We start from the raw sequence: 24,661 nt of genomic DNA on the forward strand, positions 1-24,661 counted from the left end.
GTGTATCTGACCGTACTCAGATACACCATTAAAAATGGTGTATCTGAGAAATGGAATTATCTTAAGTTTTCAAACAGAAGTTTATCGACTAATTCTACATCAAGATTTCAATCTATTCTCCAATCATAATTTAGACTACTGGCTTGAAAACCTCACTGATCTTTTTTCACTAAAGAGTGATCTATTTTATTTTAAATGATTAGCCACTTACAATTTCTTAATAGATAATACAAGGCAACAGAGAAGGTAGCATACTGAATTGGAGGCAAGCTGGGTTATTAAGGACTAAGTAACTAGCTGTATAAACATGGATGTTAGTTTCTTTGGCTTCGTTATATATATACAAATTTTTTAAAAAAACATATAACCTCTAATTTAGAAATTACTTATAATCAGTATTAGAATTTAATTTTTAAAATAATGTACTGAAAAGTATACTCAGAACTTATTTGAATATTCTATGTTTAAAAGCTCTGTTAACTGCCAAACACATAAAGATAAAATAAGCAAATGATAAATATAAGATGGAAGGTAGTACAAAACATTAAAAAAAATGATCCACGCTTTAAGAATATTCCTGACAGGGAAAAAAAAAAAAAAGCATTTTCTTCTTTTATTTTGGGGGTGGTATTGGCAACACTTATTGAAATAACCTTTTATTAGACTCTTACTATCAATATGTTATCATCTTTTTTTTGTTTTGCTCACTGTAAGGTAGGCATTTATTAAAACTTTATAATCATTTTTTCTCTGTAGACAAAGACACTGTTCCCTGTAGGAAAGGAACGTGAATTGGCTAATTTTGAAAGTCTAACCCCATGGTATTATAATACAATTGCTTTGATAACCAATGATGGGCATATTACTATAAGCATTTGGTCTCCCCCATATCAAGTCAGGCCTGGAGATATTAACAAAATAAAATACTGGTGATAGTGGCAGCCTGGATGGGAGAGAGGTGGAATGGGGGGCTGGTGAGGGAGACGGAAGAATCCTGTATCTTGACTGTGGTGGTGGTCACATGAAAAAATAGCACAGAACTACACACACATATTGAGGAAATGTCATATTCTCAGATTTGATATTATTTCTATAATTATGTAAAATGTGATTGTGGGGAAAACTGGTGAAGATACAAGGCACCTCTTCTGTATGATCTTTGCAACTTCCTGTAATCTATAATTGTTTCAAATAAAAGTTTTAAAAATCCTGGTGAAAATCTAGTTCATAACCTACCTGCAAGACTGATAAATAAGTTATAAAAGATCTTCTTTAGCTGAGCTCAAAAACAAACAAAAAGCTCTAGGTATTCCAACAGATTCAACTTGTTCTACTTCTCCATCAGGAAAACCTTTAGAACTAATCAATACTGACTAGATGGACAAAACTCAGATTTATGTAATAACAAAATTGCTGGGTAAAGCGAAGCAAAGCTCTTTCATTAACATGTTTTATCTAAACGATGTCAAGAACCTGGATGTTTTAAAATATTTCAATGATTTTTTGGAATCTTACTTTTCACAGACATGTATGGCATTTTGAAGATACAACCAATATTATAATAAAGAGGTACTAAATTATGAATCAAAATTTAGTGGAATTGAGACGGATGAAAAACAGATACCTAAATAATTACAGGTTAACTAGTGGCACTGACAAGCAGGCAACTCAAAGAGAAAGCACTAGAATGAAACATTTAAAAACAACTTTATGTGGCATGAATGATTACTGCAGAGACGAAAGCAGACAAGTTCATAATAAAAAGAGGGGGAAGAAAAGGCTAGAGACAGGAGACTTTGGTTCTAGTCCTAAGTACAGCACTGACATGTGATTTTAGGTAAATTACTTAGTCTTTCCAAATATGTTTTCTAATTGTAAAACGAGAGTACAGAGCTAGACTGTCATTTTTTTCTTTCTTCTAACTCTAAAATTCTGATTCACAACTGAAATAGCAACATAAAGCAGCCTAAGAGAGGAAATTTGCTGGTGGTAACCAGCTGGATAACTGCTAGCCAGAGAGCTGACTCCACTTGGCAGTGAATAAAGTATGGTTAACATCCTAACCTTACTAAGAGGGAGTCAGTATGGCACTATGATTGGTGTGACCTTGAAATTCAGTGAAAAAAGATGTCAACAACAACAAAAAGTATCACTACATGCTTTTTATCTGTAAACTGTCTTTTTTCCCCCAGGTAAAATTATCTTTAAAAAAAAAAACCCCACATTAACAGATATCAGTAAAATACTGAATGTCTAAACAAGAGATGTAATGGCAGAAAGACTGATGAGTACAAACTCATTTGAAATAAAAGACAGAAATTTAGTGGGTACCAAACTGAAATAGAAAAGACAGATCAAAAAGCATGCAGTCATAATGAGAATTATGCCACTATGCTAAGTTTAAAAGTCACTGTTCAAGGATGCCAAAACATAGAAGGAAGGTTTGCCACATGCTTTTTTGGGGAAAAAAATTCAGGTATTGAACAGGTTTTTGCTGACACATTTTGCTAAGCTTCTAGCACTAATGTCTATGGTTGTTTCATCCGAAAATTATCATTAGGAGGAAGACTGAATAGCCAAAATGTTATGTGAAAAATAATATATACACTGTATGCTTAGGAAGAGTGGTAAGAAATACACTTTATATGGAGAACCTTTAGAATGTATTTCAGATGTTTGCTGAGTATGTTAACCTTAATCAGAAGTATGGAGCCAAGCAAAGAGCATGTAATTTAGTGATGGAGGTCAGGCATCTCAGCACAAAATTGATATGCATGCTGCAATCTTCAGTTTGAATGTTAGAAAGCAGACCTACATAGGCTCAAGTCAATTCAGAAATAACTTTGAACTTCCATTGGGAAATACTGTTTTCATTGGTTTTCCAAAGCCTAAAAACTAAAGCCAATGTGGATCACAAAATACCATAAAAAGTATAGAATAAACTTGTTAATTCAATATTGATGTGTATTTTTAAAAAAGGGAAATGTGTACATGAAACAGAATAAAAGGAAGTACTTGATTAAAAAGAGCTTTTAAAAAATATAAATAGCAAGAGACCACGTTCCATCTTCCAGCAAAAAAGTTAGATATGCTTCAGTGACACTGAAAATCCCCATACTTGCCTATAACTAGGGAGACAGTCCTTTGAGTACAAGTACATAGGGGTCTGTATGTATGTATAGAGATGGCAGCAGCTGAATCCTTGTGGAGCTGCAACTAATCACCATCAAATTAATACACGTTGATTTCTACTAAAAATCTTCCATTAAATTAATACACATGCTTTTTATTAGGTTATCTAGACTTTTAATCAAGTCTATAATTAAATTATATGGAGGTATGACTAGGCAAAAGTGACAGGTGACAACTAATAAAATAAGTAATAGCTTATGGGGTTGTAATACATGGAAATGGTTGGATGGAGGAGAAGAGGCAAGGAAAAATAACAACAAATGGCTCAAATTAAGAACAGCTCCATTTCCAGAAAACATACCAGGCAGTTAGTCAAATTATTTTCCTAACACCTAGCATTGTACGATTAAGAATGCTGACTGAGGCAGAAGTGAGAATGTGCTATAATTCTGGAATCTGCATAGACATGGCAGGCTTGTGAGAATAGCTGAGAGCCAGAGGGCAATATATAGCCAATGAAAGGAAGAGAGCTAAGGACAGATTCAGGCTACTGAGACATTTTGCCCAAGGCACCTTGCCTGTTGCCCAATCAATAAGGCCAGGCATTTTATGCATTAGGTCTCCATGCCCACGAATTCAGTGACAGTAATAAACTGGTTTGAGCGACGTTGAAGCTAAGCTCAAGTATAAACCACAGTGGTACACAGCAGTAATATTACATGTTTCTTGAAACACACCTGAAAAGGCAGGACCCTGCTTTACAAAATCATTTGCCAAAGTATGTTCTTCAAAACACTAGTTCTACAGGTGTTATAAACTCCTCTTCCTTGATCCCTACAGAAAAGGGTTCTATGGCCAAGTAAATTTGAGAAATAAAATAAAATTAAATAGCATTATTCACTGCAGGATTTTTCAGAGTCCTTAATATATGCGTTGTGAACCTTCAAAGGTTGTTTAGGGTTTGATACGAAATATTTTCCGATCTCACTTTGGAACCGTTCTTTAGTGAAGCTATTCTGGGGATTAGTGTTCAGTGGAACACATCTTGGGAAAGGGTGTCCAAACATGCATTTTTGTGTTAGACATAATTAGTGATGATATTTACGGTTAAGGAATGACAAACACAGCAAGAATATATTTTAGAAATGGTAATGTTCATTAAGAATACTAATATTTTAAAAAACAATTTTAACCTGCACTGAGTCAGTTGCTAACTTGATGTCAAAAAAGTAAGCAAACCAAGTAAGCTATGTTCTCCCAGGAAAAAAGTGAGAGGAAGGGCTTTAATATTAAATATATTGGACTGAAATATGATTTGTGCTTAAATGTGCCAAAGAAGTAAAGGGTAAGAAGGGTAAGACAGCCTTCTTTTTTTCTTAATCTATACAATATTTTGTTAAAGGCTGTATCATTTTCAACTTAACAGCTTTATTCAAACTCTTAAAAACAACAGTTATTGATATAATAACACACCTAAATTTTATAACTTTATAAAATTTTTGCAAGCTTCAGGAAAAACACATAATGGCAGACTTGAAGAGCTGGTATAATGCAATGTTTTCTTTTTTTTGAAAATCCAGCACTTACCAGATTTATGTGTCAGTAATAGATCATAAAATGTACCAGTTGTAAGTGATTTTTTGCTTGCTTCAAAGTTTTTATTTTACAGGTAGAAAGACTAAGGCCTAGATAGGTTTAAAGGACTTACCCATAACCAGCCAGTTCTCAAACTGTCTTTTCTATTTTTTAAAATTAAAGAGAATTTTCTCATTGTATTTCAAAGGATGTTAATAAGAACTGAAATCACATCTATCATGAAACTAAAATTTAAAAATATTTTTTAAATGAAAAGTTATATATTAAGGAAAACAATGTATGTGGACATATGTGTACATACATGCATAAATGTATCTATATACATCCAGATATTTTTACCTGGAATTGGTCAGATGTACATGTGTTCATCTCTGGTGACATAGTGGTGGTCTGACCGATGGAAGCGATTTTTTCTGCAGCAGATAGTGGTTTCAGTGGTTCCTTGGTGGGCTCTAACATACCCTGAAAAAGGCATATTAGCTATTAGTTGGGGGAAGGATTGGCCCATAAACTTCACAAGAAAGTTAATTTAGCAGAAAGCAGAAAGAACACAGGTCATTTGGAAAGTACTGAAGACAAAAACGAACTAGTCTTAAGTTTTGTTCAGTGAAAATCTTACAGCACTCTAATGGGAAATATTTCATAATAATACCTTTGTAATCCAAACTTTTTGAAACAAGACCTTGTAATTTAAACTGGATTTGCTTTAGAGTGCCTGGTTATCACTGTCACACAAATGCACAAACACATGGAATGGTGGGGGAAGGGAAGCAGCAAGCAAAACAGTGTATTACATCCATGTGTTGAGAATGCAATACTGTTCTGATGTTTCAGACGTAAAACTGCAGCAAAGGGCACTCTTCATACACATTACACCATGGTGGTACTTAGAGAGGTGGGAGTGGATTCTAAAACACACCATATAGTGTGATGACATCCCTATGCTACAACGTGAATTTAGTTGTCTGACCCTTGCTCACTACAGGATGGGAGCCTCACAGTCATTTCAGAGGGGAAAACCTCTTATATGTTCCACTAGGCATGTTACGAATTTATCACACTCTTTCAGTAAGAGAGACATTCAAGATGGGCGTAGAAACAAAGAAGAAAAAAAAATCAGCACTTTGTATCTGTGTTCTACCAAACACTAAAAATAATGTGTTATTTTCACGCCAAGTTATTGGCATGAAAGAAGGCCCAAGCTTTTACAAATTTTAGAATAATAACTTGACAAACTCTTGAATAGTTATCAATCAGATAAAAGTCTCCTTTTACGAGGGGAGGGCTGTGGGGGGGGCAGGGAAGCTGCTAAATCTAACAATCTTATAGTTGGAATCTATACATTTCTCAAAACAAAGCTTTCAGGAGAATCCCCCTACTTTCATAAAATTGAGCATAAGCTAAAATAAATAATTTACATATATATCAATAGTTCTTAACAACAGTACATGTGAAAGGCTTTAATCTAGCATCTTGAAAAGTGAAAATAAATTCATGGTCTAATTCAATGTCATATACATTATAAAGGTGTGTGCCCTTCTAGAAAGACTCCATGCATTTGGTAAACCATTACTAGTCTTAGCCAACTTTTCTAATGTAAAATCTCCCTAAAGCCAGTGGTTCTCAAAGTGGTCCCCATCAGTAGCTCCTCTATCATCTGGGAACTTCTCCTACCCCAGACCTACTGAATAAGAAACTATGGGGGTGGTGACTAGCATTCTCTGTTTTAAGCAAGTCTTCCAAGCAATTCTAATGCACATCAAAGTCTCAGAACCAGTGACTTAAATGACTACTTCAGGTACTATTCCTCCAGATGAGATAAAAAGATATTGAACATCTCATGTGTGTAAAGTACTATGGAGAAAATTCAGGTATCATTAAAATTTGAAATCAGATAAACCAGATGTGAAAAAGAATGCTTCTAAATGTAAGGCATCAAAAAGAGGGAGGAGGAGAGGATATAATCACTAAAACAACTTTGGTATTAAAAGCTTAAAAAAATGGTAAAACTATATTACTAATAAAAGGTTGTAATTAAGAGAGAGGAAAAAAGCATAGATATGAGTCTTTAACTCTTCATAAAACTTAAAAAATTGCCTAATGTGCTGAGTCTAACACAGAAGCATTAAATAGGTTACTGCCCCCAACATGCAGAATGAAAGTGCCCACAAATTAAATTCCTACTTCCTATGCAGAATGTGACAATTAACAGCACTAACAATCTCTAGAAAGCTACTTCTTGAGAAAAGAGATCCAAATAACCTAAAAGTTAGAAACATTATGGACTACATTTACCTATAACATAAAAGAAAATAGGGATGATCAAGGTGTTTTGAAAATACAAGATAACCATTCACAAAGGAGCAGAAATTGATTTTTTAAAAAAGCTCAAAGAAGCTTTTGTCCAATCTCACAAAACAAACCAACAAAAACAAAACAAAGCAAAATTTCAGTTCAGTAACAATAATTAGAGCTTATTCATAGAGAAGTTTGCAGATTAAAAAAAGGTCAAGTTCCACACCAAATTCATTTTCACATGCACATAAAGGGTTTTTATTTTAAATTCCATACCAAGTGTTCCTTAGGGTTTTTTTTTCTTTCTTAAACACAGTATTTTTCTCCTTATTTTCAAGTTATTGGTGAAAAAAATTTTAAATATTTTTAGTTTAATAGACAGGACATTTTTATCCACCAATAACTCAAAGACATGCCAAAACCCACCAACACATCAAACTTTAAAATGTGATTGAGTCTTGATAAGGTACAGAATGAAAATTCCTCAGTTTTCCTGGACTACCTGGCATATCTGAAAAAACAAAATTTAACATGTTTAAAACATTAATGGAAAAACTAAGGCCCAGTTATGGGTCCTGACTCATTTTCATTTGTTCTAATTTGCTGTCTCCAACCTTTTGTATATATCCATGGCTTCAACATTGCATTATTTAAAAATAATCAGAAAGGCATTTAAACAAATGATATCTAAGGCTTCAGATACTTCAGTTTCTTCTTTTTAAAAGCAAATTAAAAGAGAGAGACTTCCAAAGGTGAATTTTACAAAAGTTATAAACACTGCTGCTGCTAAGTCGCTTCAGTCGTGTCCAACTCTGTGCGACCCCATAGACGGCAGCCCACCAGGCTCCCCCGTCCCTGGGATTCTCCAGGCAAGAACACTGGAGTGGGTTGCCATTTCCTTCTCCAATGCATGAAAGTAAAAAGTGAAAGTGAAGTCGCTCAGTCGTGTCTGACCCTTAACGACCTCATGGACTGCAGCCTACCAGGCTCCTCCATCCACGGGATTTTCCAGGCAAGAGTACTGGAGTAGGGTGCCATTACCTTCTCCGTTATACTACTATTATAAACACTAGTAGTACTAAAAGTGTCTATAATAAATAAAATACAGAAAAATGTCTTCAGATCAAGACTTGAAGGGATTTATGAGCTCAAAAAAGGATATTATTGTATTTATTCTCTTAATGGTCCCATACCATATCTTAAAATACACTTTCCATGTCATGCTATGTAAGATGATTTTACAGAATAAATGCAACAATAATAAATACGTGCAAAAGCATCATGGTACTTACCAATCCTGCTGCATACATGGGCACTATAACAGGTTGCTTCTTATTGCCCGTGAAGAGCTACATATGTATGTTAGAGAGAAAGAATATGTATTTAGAGAATGATTTGTCAAACAATGGAACAGTTTCGGAAATACTCTTGTAATGCTTTATTATATACACTGTGAGTGAAAAACTGAAGAAATTGTTAAATTACCCTTATGGGGTTATAGTTTTGATCTCCCACTCCAATTCCTTCATCTCATAGTTAAGCAAAAACACGAAAACATCTTTTTCTAAAGATAAAAAATTTCAGAGAAAAATCTAGATAGATTTACACTTAGAAGTTGGCATATTTAAAATAAATGAACATTTAAACAAACTATTTTTCTGAGAAACTAGTTTGTCATAATTTGTACAGAGGTGTGAAAGAATTTAAAAACATCCATAAGTTGATTAAAGGATTTTCTAAGGTACTAATAAACTTACAATGTTTCGGGTGTCTATTCCCAGGGAGCATAAAAGTTTCTTGTTGCTATGGGAGCCACCCCACTGATATCTCAAGCCATGTGCATCATGGACGTCCTGTAGTTCGGTCCACACATCCAGCAGTTCCCTGCAAAGGTCACAACACAATGAAGCCACCAACAATGGGTTACTCAGTAGTTTTCACCATGAATTCTACTTTTAAAGTGACTATAAAATATTATACATTCCAATTAATCTTGTGTCTAACATGAGTATATATATACCTATTACCTGAATAAAATCAACAGCCAACATTTAGTCATTAGGAAAGTAACTAAATTAAACTCATCTGAAACAAGCAAAAATTTAGCCTGTATGTTATTCTTATCTAATTTTAAAACAAAAGCATTTAAGAGGATAGAAATCACTGAGCACTTCACCATCTTACTAGAGCTATTTAATGTTTTCTCCTTGAGTCCTGACCCCCACACACACAGTTGCAATTACGGTATACAAAAAATTCTGTATTCTTTTTTCAGACTTTAAGCATTTCCTTATCTACATACATACCTTTTTCAATGGTTTATTATGTCCTATTAGACAGATGTGTCATCATTTATTTAGCCACAATCCTACAGTTTTAATTAAGTTGTTTTTACTGTTGGCTCCAATTGCTAGTCAGGCAAGAATATCTTCCTGTATTTTACAGTGTGTTAGTGTAGAATTTTGTTATTTCCTTAGACTGAATCTCTTGGGTCTAAGAATATGAACTGTCTGTACAGCTAGCATATTCTTAAAAAACATATCTAATGGTTTCAAGATGGCAAAACATCAATCTTTTTATCTCCTTTTAGTCTCAGAAATCACCCCAAAACAAAAGTCAAGAAGCAAAAATAATATTCATCTTAAATGAAATTATGAAATACTGCCTCCAGAGGTGGTGAGTAATGAAACATAAGAGAAACATCTAGGAATAACTTTGAAATTAAAATTGGAAAGTCAATCTAGACCCTCTAACATCTAAAATTTAATAGCAGTTTCAGAAAGAAAACAGAGGCACTGGAGGGAAGGTAGCTAGCATTGTAAGACAACTGCTCAGTGCGGAAGAACAGAAGCTTCCTGATTGAAAGGTTGTGCCTAGTACTCAGTCAGATGAATGAAAAAAGACCCACACCAAGATATTTCACTGTAAAACATCAAAACACCAGCAATGAAAGACTCTAAATTATAAATGTGAAGTGGGGGTGGAATAAAGTAAAATTTTACTTCCTGGGAACCTTTTCTTCACTACCCACCCCCACCTACCCCCCAAGGAGGCTATCAGAGGATGTGCTTCACCAAAACGGGATTTAACTGAATGGAAGTCCCAAGACAACGTGTGATAGGACGCCTAGATTGATCTATTTCAGATTGGAAGGAACTGGAAGATGGAAGACTCCAGGCAAACAAATGGATTGGCCAGTTTGATAGGTCTTATCACAAGTAAGATTGTATGAACAGGCTATTCGAGGGTAGGGGCAGATTTAGTGAGTTTAAAAAAAAGAGGAAATCATTAAATCCAGGAAAAAAGTGTACTATAAAAGAAATAGTGGCTTAGCTGTGAACATTATTTACATGAGCATAATAACGAAAATACCAAATAAAAATTTAACCAAAAGCTATGACATAAGTGTAATGGGAAGATGAAGGGAGGAAAACAGCAGATGTAAGATCTAAATTCTCATCTATTATACTGCTGTTGCTGCTGCTGCTGCTAAGTCACTTCAGTCGTGTCCGACTCTATGCGACCCCATAGACGGCAGCCCACCAGGCTGCCCTGTCCCTGGGATTCTCCAGGCAGGAACACTGGAGTGGGTTGACATTTCCTTCTCCAATGCATGAAAGTGAAGTCGCTCGGTTGTGTCCGACTCTTAGCGACCCCATGGACTGCAGCCTACCAGGCTCCTCTGTCCATGGGATTTTCTAGGCAAGAGTACTATCATACTAGGAAATCAAAAAATAATATACAAAAATTTGACTGGATAGAATAGTGCTTTAGAAATTTTTTTTAAAAAACAGCTCAAAAGTGGAGAGGTAGAGAGATTTTTTAATTACATCTTTAGGCACAATATGATTTTTTAAACTTAAGTTAATGTTTTAGAACCTTAATAGTTTAAGATAACCTTAGATAACCTTATAAATTAGAACAGTCAAACTAACAAATATACAACTAGACCTAAAAAGTGTCTACTACTTACCCACTTTCAGCTAAGGCCTCTCTTGTTTTTATTGGCAAGGTGCTTGTTTCCAGTAAGTGCTTCAGGGAAGTAACTTCTTCTTCAGTATCAGGGACAAATATGGAAGGAAAACATGCTTCGAAAATTCGCTCCAGGCGGTTTAGTAAAGCTGTCTGCATCAAAACACCCCCCCCAAAAGTTTATTTTCACTTTCATAATTTTAACAATGTCACAGCTTTATCATTAATATAGATACACCCACACCCACAGACCGATATTCTGTCCACTGCTAAGGGGTGGAGGAACTACTAGACAGATACAGGAAGCACTACGTGAAAGAAGCGTAACTACTCTTAAAGAAAGTCAGGTCACTCAGTTGTGTCAGACTCTTTGCGACCACATGGACTGAAGCCTGTCAGGCTCCTCCATCCATGGGATTTTCCAGGCAAGAGTACTGGAGTGGGTTTCCATTTCCTTCTCCAGGGGATCTTCCTGACCCAGGGACTGGACCCGGGTCTACCTGCTTTGTAGACAAACGCTTTACTGTCTGAGCCACCAGGGAGAATAACTACTCATAGAACACTTTTAAATAATTGTGGTGATACACTGGTGACAAATAAATGTAGTTACACATCAAGCATTATGCCTGTCACTTTACAAACATTACCTTACCTGACTACAAAATTCTACAAAGAAGAAATTATTACCCCATTATACAGTGAGAAAGCAATCAAAGTTTGAATTATCTTCCCAAAGCAAAAACAAAACCAAAAAACCCAGACAATATTCTTATTCTTTTCACTACACTGGGGTGTTTCTTACTACCACTCATATACTCTCTATTTAGAATAAGACTGGATGCTGGCAAGAAGTGTTATGCTATTATATAATAGTTGAACAGAACCTAAACATGAACATTTGAATTTTGAAAATATTTTTAATTTTTAAAATAAACATTTTTTTACTGAAACACAGTTGATTTATCAGTTCAGTTCAGTTTAGTCGCTCAGTTGTGTCTGACTCTTTGCGACCCCATGAACCGCACAGCACGCCAGGTCTCCCTGTCTATCAACAACTCCCGGAGTCCACCCAAACCCATGTCCATTGAGTTGGTGATGCCATCCAACCATCTCATCCTCTGTCCTCCCCTTCTCCTCCTGCCCGCAATCTTTCCCAGCATCAGGGTCTTTTCAACTGAGTCAGCTCTTCGCATCAGGTGGCCAAAGTATTAAGAGTTTCAGCTTCAGCATCAGTCCTTCCAATGAACACCCAGGACTGATCTTTAGAATGGACTGGCTGGATCTCCTTGCAGTCCAAGGGACTCTCAAGAGTCTTCCCCAACACCACAGTTCAAAAGCATCAATTCTTCGGCACTTAACTTTCTTTATAGTCCAACTCTCACATCCATACATGACTACTGGAAAAACCAGAGCCTTGACTAGATGGACCTTTGTTGGCAAAGTAATGTCTCTGCTTTTTAATATGTTGTCTAGGTTGGTCATACGTTTCCTTCCAAGAGTAAGCTTCTTTTAATTTCATGGCTGCCATCACCATCTGCAGTGATTTTGGAGCCCCCCAAAATAAAGACAGCCACTGTTTCCCCTGTTTCCATCTATTTGACATGAAGTGATGGGATCAGATGCCATGATCTTAGTTTTCTAAGCTTTAAGCCAACTTTTTCACTCTCCTCCTTCACTTTCATCAAGGGGCTCTTTAGTTCTTCACTTTCTGCCATAAGGGTGATGTCATCTGCATGTCTGAGGTTATTGATATTTCTCCCGGCAATCTTGATTCCAGCTTGTGCTAGTTGATTTATATGTTATGTTAATTTCTTCTGTACAGGAAAGTGACTCGGTTATACATATGTATTATATATATACACACACACACACACATATACATTCTTTTCCATATTCTTGTCTATTATGGTTTGTCATAAAACACTGAATGTAGTCCCCGTGCTATAATAGTATGACCTTGTGAAAACCTTTCAGAAATATCTCTGTTTCTAATAGAACAAACAAAAGGGGAAAGAATGTCTGTTATAACTAAGAAATTTAACAGCTCATCTGTCATTTTGATGATCTGTGTTATCTTCTAGATATTCCATTTCTCTACTCTTCTATGGTGTGTATATTTGGGGTTTTGAATAGTACACTACCTTTCCTCCAAGCAAAGCTTGCATACTCCCTAGAGTATTTTCTCCGAGAACACTGGCATTTTGGACTATTTTTATTGATTGAAACTTGTATTTAGACTAACTTAGATTTTGGGGGTACTAGTAGGTTTTGTCTACATGTGCAACCTACAAGAACATTCATTCCCACTTTCCTAACTTTATTTCAGATACATGTAAAATGTTATCAACTTAGCTCACCTTACTACTTAAAACACCAACCAGGAATACAAAAGGTTAAAGCTTACTGAAAGATTAAATGTACCACTGAAATGCCACCCACTATACAAGAAAAATGCCACAAAATGATGGTACTTTCTGCCAAGTAACAAAAACAAGTCAACGCTTGATTTCTGTTGTTTAGTGTAGTCAGCAAACAGGACGATAAAAAACAAAAGGAAAAACTTTCATACACCTATTTTCTAAAGCAAAATCTCTTTTGAAAACTATTATCAGAGCAAAAAACTTAATGTTGTGTAATTAGTCTCAGGGTACTTTTTTGCTATCTCTACAAAAGTTAGTCTAACACCTTCCTTCATTATATTCATGTGTGTGATATGGGAAAAGGTTCTCAGTATCAATTATGAAACCTACAGTAAAGAGTAGACTCAAGATCCCAAGGCTTGTGAAACTTGAGTGCGTCATGGGGACCCACACTTAGTCGCTTCAACAGAGGGAATGGACAGACATTACTTTTAAAGGGATCAGATAACCATCTAATTGGAAACATAATAAGCACTGGCTCCTCCTGGGCAGGGAAGGTAAACAAAAACTCACACATGGCCAAATTTTATTTCTCTGTAAATTAAAACAGAATCTTCTTGTATCCTCTTTGTTATCCATTTATGGGATAGAAAAAAATATATATCTCTCTAGGGATGAAAGAAAGGATTTCAAAGCATATTTAATCATTTGATCAATCATTAAATGTAACTACCAGGTCTTACGTATGAAAGTGTTAGTCATTCAGTCGTGTCTGACTCTTTATGATCCCATGGACTGTCTATGGAAATATCCAGGTAAGAATGCTGGAGTGGGTAGCCATTCCCTTCTCCAGGGATCCTGCTGACCCAGGGATCAAAGCCAGGTCTCCTGCACTGGAGGTAGATTCTTTACCATCTGAGTCACGAGGGTCTTAGGTATACTAGTGAGCAAATCCTCACATCAGTGGAATGTATTGAAGAAACAGAATGTTATTTAAACATAACCACTTTTAAACTTTGCTTTAAACTTCTTCCCCAACCTTTTTTCATAAAGAATAAAATTACATGGAAATTTTAAAGGGAAGTTCCATATGACTTTAGGATTAGATATGACAAGTCAATTGCTTCAAATCTTTTTGTTGAATGAGGTAGAGCAGGAGTTGGCAGATTTTTTCTCTGTAGAGCCAGATAGTGAATATATTTTGTATTGCAGGCCATCCATAAACAAATAAGTGTGGGTGTATTGCAATGAAACTTTATTTACTAAAACAGGCAACAGGACAGATTTGTTTCCTAGGCCATAGTTTGCTGATTCCTGAGGGAGAGCCAAAAATTTAAAATGAAGATTCAAATAACCAGAATCCACTAACTGAACAGTACCACCCACCATAAGGAGGAACTCTTTAACAGTTCAACAAGAAAGCAGTTAAGAGAATTAACAAAGATTCTGAGTAAAATTAAATTTCCTAACATTTTACTTTTTAAAGTTAAACTGTATATTAAAGTATAGTTGATTTACAATGTTGTGCCAATCTGACTTACAACAAAGTGACTCAGGTACACACATATATGCATTTTTAAAAAATATTCTTTTCCATTATGGTTTATCACAGGATGTTGAGTATAGTTCCCTGTACCATACATTAGGACCTTGTTGTTTATCCATTTTAAATGTAAATAGTTTGCATCTACCAACCCCAAACTCAACAGGACTGTTGAGTCCATCCCTTTCCCTCCCTCCCTCTTGGCAGCCAGAAGTCTGTTCTCTATGAGTCTGTTTCTGTTTTGTAGATAGGTTCTTTTGTATCATATTCTAGATTCCACATATAAATAATATCATTATTTTTTAATGTATATTGTTTTAACTATCCAGAAGACCAGTTTGATGCTAAAAGGGCTACATCTTGTTCATGGTAATAAACAATGCCAAATTTCATTTACTAGTAGTTAATTCCAGTAAGTAAATGGCTGATGTAATTATAATACTTCAGTAGAAGACTGTGGACCCAAGGGGCTGAGACTCAGTTTCAGAAGGGAAGCTATCAGGGCCTACCTCACAGGGTGAATAATAAATTAGAGGAGTGAATATTTGACACTCAGTGTGTGCTCAAGAAGTGATAGCTTTTATGACTACTATTGTTATACAGATGACACATACAGACAAAATGGCATGCCAAGGGATAAAATAAATGTCAAAACTAGGTTCAAATCTCACTAAGGCTATTTCTCTACCACTATTTAACATTCTATATCATGATTAAAATACTTGTCTCAATTTATATCAATTTCTACTATACTGTAATAAGAAATTAAATAATCAAATAATTTGCGTGCTCCCTAAGTTCTTCCTATCAAGTCAGGAGACAAGTAGGTAAGTAAAAATATCTGCCATTAAGAGCTGCTTATAGAAACAGAAGCTGTTACTGCTACTTCTTGGGGATTTAAAAAACTGGTGAACATTTTGGTTGACAGTTGGCATTTGTGACTTAAATCTTGATCATATTATGAAATACAAAGAGTGTAAACCACACGTTAGGCGTGTTAAGTACTCTACTTCCCAAGAAGCACAGTAAAGTTCAAAGATGTGATGGAACATAGCCTAAAATAACTTAGTAAGTAGAAGAGGTATAGGAATATAACATCAACGCCAGAAGAAGAGAAATGAACCCACCACGAGAATAGCTTCTCCTGTGATCAGGCAGATAACGGATTTTCTGAAACACTGTAATCAGACACTAAATTTTAAAAAACTCACTGCTATTTTGAGCAAGATTGATACTGCTAAAGGTTTCAGGTTTTTGTCTTTAAGATTATTAAATAATTTTAATTATTTTTAAATACATGCATTTTTTCCCTCAACACTGCCAGCCAAGGTAATTTAATATGTACAACAGCCTTAAAGTCAATAAAGTGAAATATTTTTTAAACTTTGACTTAGACTACTATACATGAGCAAATTATTCATCTAAACTACAATTTAGTTTCTAACAAAGTAAACTGTAAATTTTTACTAAAGAGTCAGTGTTGCACTTCTAATCAACGTGATGGTAACAAAAAAAAGTACACACACATTCAGCATACTAAATATTTAGCTGAGGTTAGGACGTGAGTCTGAGTGAACTCCGGGAGTTGGTGATGGACAGGGAGGCCTGGTGTGCTGCGATTCATGAGGTCCCGACTGAGTGACTGAACTCAACTGATAACAGTAACTAAATAAAAAACTACCCACTCCAGTTACTTGAATTTCAAATACCTTCAACTTCAAAGAGGAAAAATAACCATCAATTCTCTCTTGAATTTAGAATTAGAAAACTGGTGACTGAGCCATGTTTGATATATTGTATCAAATTCCAGCCTGCAAACAGCAGCACATCTGGCCATTAAACCTTTAAAGAAACTTGGGCTCTGACAAATGTGGGGTACTTGCTCTTCCAGGCAAGTACCAGGCTCCCTTTTATTTTGTCTGTTGTGCCCAGTGCTAGGAAGCCAAGGGAGAAAGTCTGCTACTTACAGAGGAGTACACCTGTGCTCAGAAGAATTCCTACTTGTCAAAACTATTCTGAGAAGGGAAACTAGCCAGAATCAGCAGTTTAACTCTCAAGATAGTCTGACAGATGAGTATACAGGCCAACTAGGGGTATCCTACACAAATTATCATTTGCCTATTACATTTTGCTATTCACCAAAACAGTTGGCAACACTGTTTCGTGCACCTTTTTTTTTTTTTTCAAGAGGGTATTAAATCTTTTATTGATTACACATGATAATGGATGATACACAAGCTTCATTCCCATCTATAACTTTATCTGGTACCATAATTCAATTTAGATATATTGCATAGGATGTGCCAACAATCATTAATAACCAAAAAAAAAAAAACCTCCATGACTTTGCATGGGTGACCCTTTCAGTGGTGAACTCCAGGTCACAACACGGTAACTGTCAGCTCAACTACACCAAGGTTCTGAAGACAGCAGCTTCTCCACCAGGCAGGTTTGTAAATAAATTTCAAATGAACCCGGCATCACCCTGAAGGAATTCTAACTTCACACTGTTGGGGTAGTTTACCAAAATGGCTTCAGAGTAGACTAACTTTACACAGCACATTAAAAAAAAAAAAAAAAGACATTTATTCAGCGTCATGATCAGACTATTACATTTAGCAATCAACAGCATGGGTGCAAAAAAAAAAATCTACATTAAAACCCTTTGTTGGAATGCTTTACACTTTCCACAGAACAGAAACTAAAATAACCTGTTATACAATTAGTCACAAGTACAGTCCTCGAGTTTTTTGCCCATACACATGAGTATTGTCTAAAACATGTCTTCTTTGTAGCAGCTAGGCCCTGCCACCACTGTGCTTGGCTGAGTTCACAAATCTGTTGTAACCTGTAGCTTCCCTGTCACTTCTCTGGCTCTCCTCTCCTGCTAAGCTTTGTTTCCTGGCAGTAATTAAAACCTTCTGCCACTGCCATAGCTACTGCTGCTGCTGGAGCCACCATAGCCACCTTGGTTTCGTGGTTTGGCAAAGTATTGGCCTCCACCACCATAGGGGCCAGAACTTCCTCCAAAGTTTCCTCCTTTCATGGGTCCAAAATTTGAAGATTGATTGTTGTAATTGCCAAAATCATTGTAGCTTCCGCCACCTCCAAAATTGCTTCCGTCATTACCAAATCCATTATATCCATCCCCACTGCCACCATATCCGCCACCACCGCGGCTGCCACCAAAGCCACCTCGACCACTGAAGTTTCCTCCACGACCAAAGTTGTCATTCCCACCAAAACCACCTCCACGACCGCCACCAAAGTTTCCAGAACCACTTCGACCTCTCTGGCTGGATGAAGCACTAGCCATCTCTTGCTTAGACAGGGCTTTTCTCACTTCACAGTTGTGGCCATTCACAGTGTGGTATTTCTGAATGACAATCTTGTCTACGGAGTCATGGTCATCAAAGGTTACAAAAGCAAAGCCTCTCTTTTTGCCACTGCCTCGGTCAGTCATGATTTCAATTACTTCAATTTTCCCATACTGTTCAAAATAATCTCTCAGGTGATGTTCTTCAGTGTCTTCTTTAATGCCACCAACAAAAATCTTTTTCACAGTTAAGTGGGCACCAGGTCTTTGAGAATCTTCTCTTGAGACGGCCCTCTTTGGTTCCACAACTCTTCCGTCCACCTTGTGTGGCCTTGCATTCATGGCCGCATCCACCTCCTCCACCGTGGCGTATGTGACAAACCCGAAGCCTCTGGATCGCTTGGTGTTTGGATCCCTCATTACCACACAGTCTGTGAGCGTTCCCCATTGCTCAAAATGGCTCCTCAGACTCTCATCGGTTGTTTCAAAGCTCAATCCTCCGATGAAGAGCTTCCGCAGCTGTTCGGGCTCTTTGGGAGACTCTGATTTAGACATGACGGCAGTGGAGGCGGGGAAGACTTCAACAATGCTTTCTCGGCGGCATCCACGGGCAGAAAAGCTTTCGTGCACCTTTAAAAGCCATTTTTAAGAAATCCATTTCTGAGATTATTCACTAACAGCTAACATTTATTGAACACTTGTTATGTGCAAGACACTGTGCTAAGCACCTTCATATGTACAATTTCATTTTAACTTTATAATGAGAGTTTTGAATAAGTCCTATTACTGTTCTCTACATCTCAGGTTCAGGGAAGAAGCTAATGCAAGTCAGTGCTGAACCTGGATCTGAATCTAGGAGGGTGACTCCAGAGCCTTGATTTTTAGGTATCAATAATGTATTCCACATCATGGCAAATAGATCGGGAAACAATGGAAACAGTGACAGACTTTATTTTCTTGGGCTCCAAAATCACTGCAGATGGTGATTGCAGCCATGAAATTAAAACACACTTGCTTCTTGGAAGAAAAGCTATGACTGACCTAGACAACATATTAAAAAGCAGAGACATTACTTTAGTGACAAATTCGTATAGTCAAAGCTATGGTATTTCAGTAGTCACCTATGTGACAGTTGGGACTATAAAGAAAGCTGAGTGCCGAAGAATTGATGCTTTTGAAATGTAGTGTCGGAGAAGAGTCTTGAGAGTCCCTTGGACTGCAAGGAGATCAAACCAGTCAATCCTAAAGGAAATGAGTCCTGAATATTCATTGGAAGGACTGATACTGAAGCTGAAACTCCTGATGGGAAGAACTGACTCACTGGAAAAGACCTTGATGCTGGGAAAGATTGAAGGCAGGAGAAGAGGATGACAGAAGATGACATGGTTGGATGGCATCACTGATTTGATGAACATGAGTTTGAAGAAGCTCTGGGAATTGGTGATGGACAGGGAAGCCTGGCGTGCTGCAGTCCATGGGGTCACAAGGAGTCGGACATGACCGAGCAACTGAACTGTATTATAACCAGGACCAACTTCTGCAGTAGGCACAGGGCCTGGGGTCCACAATAATTTTAAGGGTTCATGAAAACATTTTAATAGTTAATATTAGCATACTCATTTTTATACCAAGTTATAAAACAGAATTCAAGGGGAAGGGGCTCACAAAAATCATATGTGGTCATGGCTATACTACCTTCCAAAGGTTCACTGGCTTTTATAGGATTTCCCTATCTTTCCCAATTTTCTCATTTCTCATATATATGCTTTCCTATTAGGAAAGATGTATTAGGGTCTTCATTACCTTGAATATCTCTATATTTTATTTTCTTCAACCCATACAGGATTTCTGGGAAAGCAAAAATGATTACCAAATGTTTTAATTCATCAATGAGGGCAAAGCACTAAGCCTAAATTATACTCACTCCTAGTTCTGTCCTATCTCCATGTCTGGGTTTGGAGGAAGAAAGCCCTTGGATATACAAGCAATCATTTCACTTTATTCACTGACGCAAGTAAGTCATACGATCTAACGCAGAGCTTCTCAGCTGATATGGCTCAGTTACAAACAGGTTACAGGTCTTCCAAAAATCCTGAAAGCTATATATGGACATATGGTATTCCCTCTTGTGATGGCTAATTTTAACTTGACAGGGCCAAGAGGTGCCCAGACATTTGGTTAAACATTATTCTAGATATATATGTGAGGGTGTTGCTGAATGAGATTAACATTTGGATCGGTAGACTAAGTAAAGCAGATTGTCTTCCTTAATATGGATGGCCTTCAATCAACTGAAGACAGTCTGTAGACTGTAGATCATAGGATGTCCATTATCACCTCCATAACTGCATGAGACAATTCCTTATAAAAAACTGGTCAGTCTGTCTTTCCATGCATGCATGCATCTATGTATCCAACTTCCTGGTTCTATTTCTCTGGAGAACCTTTGACTAATACATCTCTGTTTTGTATAAATGACTACACTGGGGTATAAAGAGACTGTGTATTGAAACTCTCATTCAAAGTTCCAAAGGAGTGTATAATGCCAGCACCGAAGATCCTAGAATCTGGCTCTTAGGCCAGACAAAAGCACACCTCTTTTAAAGTATCTTGATTTTTTTAGGGTAATTTTTAAAAATTCCTTCAACATATTTCTAGTTAGTTTTCCTTTCTTCCTTACAAACAGTAGTCGATCGTGTCAACAGTTTTAATATTGATAGCATTAGGTCTTGTTCTTAAGTGGAAGTTTAGAAGAAACATAAAATCCACCGGGCAATTTAATCTTCCATTTAAGAGGATATCTTATGCCTTACCATCATTAAATATTAAGTAAGATATCAAGTACAATCTACAATTGTATACTTATCAATCCGTAACTTCAAGCTATATTAAGAAGAGTAACCAATTCCCTCTGCTCTAAAAAGATGGTTTGCTGCTTTTGTACAATTTCTGGAAAAATATAATACAGTATTTCTATTTTGGAATTAAAGACCAGAATTTCAAATTTTCTGACAGAAATAAAAGTAATTGCTGTCCAAACACTTCAAGCAAGCAAAGAGCTATAAGGCCTAAAATCTCAATTTCTTTCTTTTCAAATTGAGATGTTATTGACTTATAATATTATGTTTCATATGAATAGTTCAATATATGTATATACTACAAAATGATCACCATAGTCACATATTTTTCTCTTCTTATGATGAGAACTTTTAAGAACTACTCTCTTAGCAACTTTCAAATACAAAATGCAGTATTACTAACTGATCACCATGCTGTACATTATATCTCTAAGACTGATTTATTTTGTAATTGGAAGGTTGTACCTTTTGACTACTTAATTTGTTTTGTTGCTTACTTATGTTTTCAGTCATAAGTTTAAGTGTTCACCAACAGAAAGGAAAACCTGCACAAATCTCAGGCAGGTGATTAAATAAACGAAGGTGAATATGTCATTACACTCAGTAAGAGAATGCTGACTCTGCTAAGCAAACCAATAACTGAATCTCAAAATAACATAAGCCAAAGTATTAGTGATTCTCTTCTTTTTCATTTTTGGGACATTCAATTTTTAAAGCTCTCAAGATAAATCTTCTTCTAATAACATTTTCCCAGTAGTGTTATCAATTAGATGGCTAATAAAAGAAAATGATTCATAGCTTCCTTTTCTATAGCCAATTAATATAAAGAGATTACTTACCCCAATTACCTAAATTCTCAAATAACACCCAGAGCAACATTTTAAAATTTTTACAAAAGCTCAGGGTTTAATGCAGTGTTCATGACATTACTGCCTTTATCATATATCTAGGAAAAAGCATCTTGTCTATTTCAATCAAGGTTCCTTTCTAGAACATTAACAGATTACAAAAAATAAAACAGTTAAAACAATACACATAATGGTCTTTTGAAAAAAAACACTGCTTTCAAAGTAAGGAGATTTTTATTATTGTCATTTTATTTTGTTCAAATCTTAGCCCCATAAGTGAAAAATAGTTTTGACCTTTTTCCGATTCGTATACTAGAGACATCACTAATTTGCTTTTCTCTACAATTTATAAGAATGTTAACAGAAAAATGAATAAACTGAACTCTGGGTTCTCAGAAAAAAAAAATTCACTGAGGGGGAAGAATATTTCTCAATAAATGGCCATTATGATTTTTACATCAAGGCCTGATCCCTCTGAGGCTTACTGGAATCACATTTGAGAATTGGGTTGACTAGGAACATTTTAGAAATTTGAGAGTGTTTTCTAGACTCTTCCCTAAGTAACAAATTATTGCAATAAGGTTGCAATAATTGATTGTCTCAATCTAGGGAAGATATTTCATTAAAATGTTAAGATATCCCTTTGGTAGACTGAAAATAGAAAAATACTAAAAATAGGGACCTGGCCAATGTCACATACATAGTGAAAAGTCAAAGAAATTTGAAACAACTACTATACCATTTGTCTGACTTCACAAACAATGAACTGTTCCCTGTGTTTGCTTAATTGCATTAACTGAGCTCTGAATTCTAGAAGACTCTCACAACATTCTGTCAAAGTACAATTTGATGGCACTCTGTTCAGGAGAGAATCGCTGTATCTTGGTAAGATTCAATCTACAATCAAAGTTTTACAACTTACAATTAAAAAAAAACAACTAATGCTTATATTAATATGTGAGGATTTCTGTGCTGTCCCCCATTACATGGTAGCAGCTAGGATAAAGATTTTAAGATAAATATTAGTAAATCTACCCCTCTCTAAGAGAACTAGATTAATGTGCATTTCAGCAGATTCTGACAAAGGAAGAAACTACAGGTCACAGGCCTCCTTCACGACAGCAGGATAAGGATGAAAGTCCCTTTCCATCTCCCCAACTCAATTCCTCTCCAAATTCCTCTTCTAGCCCCACTTTCAGCAGTTTCTCCTTTCCAACATCCATCTCCAAGTTCTGTTCATTTTGCATAACCCATTCAGCAAAAAGAAAAGCTTGAGAATGGAACCAGACAAATCTCAGGAAGTCAATGCATCCTGCTATATCTATACCATTTGTGTTTTATTTTTACAAAACAGAATCATACTACAAGATTCTTATTTTTCAGTGTATTTTTTTCACTCATTAAAAGATTTACTGTCCTTTTATCTTCACAAAAGTCTGCTGCTATAGATATTATCTCCTTTTTACAGACAACTGAGTTCAGAAGTAGTTTGTCCAAAATCATAATGTTATACGGCACTGAGTCAAGATTCGAACTAAGATCTGTAAGATTCCATAAAGCCCATGTACTTTATTTCCTTCTAGTATATCTAGTTATCAAATTACACATAAATAACTTTAATCAGCTCATAGGTTGCAAAAAAATCCTTTTTTAAGTGGTTATACTTTAAAGATTCATTATATAATGATGATGTTTCAAGTTCTAAGGCTATAAATTAAAGACCATCCAATACCAGTGTCAACCTATACTCTAGCAAGATGAAAGTAAACAGGGAAAGGATTAGGTCAAAAACCAATAGTCTTTGCTTTGTGTTATATAATTCACTCTTTGTTTAAAATTGTAAGCTTCTGCCTCAATAATGAATTATTCAACAAGAATAATACACATTAGCCAAACCATGTAATAACTGAATTAGCAAATTAAGCTGTTCAGACACTCAATGTCAAATGAAAAGTGATTTGTTGTACACTCCAATGGGTGGTACCATAATTTCTATAATATCTTAATGTATTAGAGCTATCAAAGCAATGATGTATAACCATTTAAATTAACCAGACTTCAGAAATATTTTCAATTGAAAATGGTTTGCTTAGCAAAAGATAACTGAAGAATCAGATTTTGTTGATTCTTATTCTCAGTATCTTTAAAATAGGCCGGTGGACCAAGTTAATACTTGGTAATAATACACGTATCAATAAAAAGCAATGATTTTCAAGGAAATGCTCTATTCTACACTCCTAGGGTTGAGGAAAGGTTAAATGTAGCACAGGGTACAACTCAGGACTGCAGAACAATCTGAATAACATACTGCACCTCTACTTTAGGGGCTACTTCAGGTCAAAATAAACCTTAATGAATCTTCTCTGAAAGTCTGGACCAGAAAAAGATAAAGGACAAGGGCTAAGGGGTAAAAATATTCTCCCTGACAAGGCTAATCCCTAAGAAAAGTAAACATAAACATACATTTGCAAGAAATTATAAGCAAATAAACAGTCACATTAAGTCAAGGTATGGCTGTTTCTTGTCCTAGGTCTAACCCTCAGTTGTGTCCTACTCTCTGTGACCCCATAGGCACCTCTGTCCATGGGATTTCCCAGGCAAGAATACTGGAGTGGGTTGCCATTCCCTTCTCCAGGGGAATCTTCCCAACCCAGGGATCCAACACTGGTCTCCTGCATTGCAGATAGATTCTTTACCATCTGAGCAACCAGGGAAGCCTTCTTGTTTTAGGTCTAACCCTT

The 24,661-nt window shown here is 36.0% G+C and overlaps 2 protein-coding genes across 8 annotated transcripts in view; both read right to left on the minus strand.

Annotated features, from left to right (window-relative positions):
- Window positions 1-24,661, minus strand: part of AFTPH (aftiphilin) — a 71,754-nt gene that overhangs the window by 14,336 nt on the left and 32,757 nt on the right. For all 7 annotated transcript variants that reach the window (XR_011255633.1, XR_011255634.1, XM_069583023.1 and 4 more), the window contains 4 exons: window positions 10,997-11,148; window positions 8,781-8,907; window positions 8,316-8,372; window positions 5,068-5,190 (listed from right to left, as the gene is read on the minus strand). Coding sequence is in view for 5 of the 7 variants with exons in the window: in XM_069583023.1 (XP_069439124.1) it covers window positions 5,068-5,190; window positions 8,316-8,372; window positions 8,781-8,907; window positions 10,997-11,148 (459 nt within the window). In the remaining 2 variants the exon portion in view is untranslated. The remainder of the gene's footprint in view (window positions 1-5,067; window positions 5,191-8,315; window positions 8,373-8,780; window positions 8,908-10,996; window positions 11,149-24,661) is intronic.
- On the minus strand, window positions 17,461-22,699 carry LOC138436820 (heterogeneous nuclear ribonucleoprotein A1-like). The gene has a single exon (XM_069583026.1). It carries the CDS (start codon window positions 18,767-18,769, stop codon window positions 17,810-17,812), a length of 960 nt encoding a protein of 319 aa, XP_069439127.1. The 5' UTR covers window positions 18,770-22,699; the 3' UTR covers window positions 17,461-17,809.

The sequence above is a fragment of the Ovis canadensis genome, chromosome 3 (genome assembly GCF_042477335.2).
Source record: "Ovis canadensis isolate MfBH-ARS-UI-01 breed Bighorn chromosome 3, ARS-UI_OviCan_v2, whole genome shotgun sequence".
Lineage (NCBI taxonomy): Eukaryota > Metazoa > Chordata > Mammalia > Artiodactyla > Bovidae > Ovis > Ovis canadensis.

Excerpts from the sequence above, each read along its gene's own strand:
- LOC138436820 (XM_069583026.1), bottom strand. The coding sequence starts at position 18,769 with ATGTCTAAATCAGAGTCTCCCAAAGAGCCCGAACAGCTGCGGAAGCTC.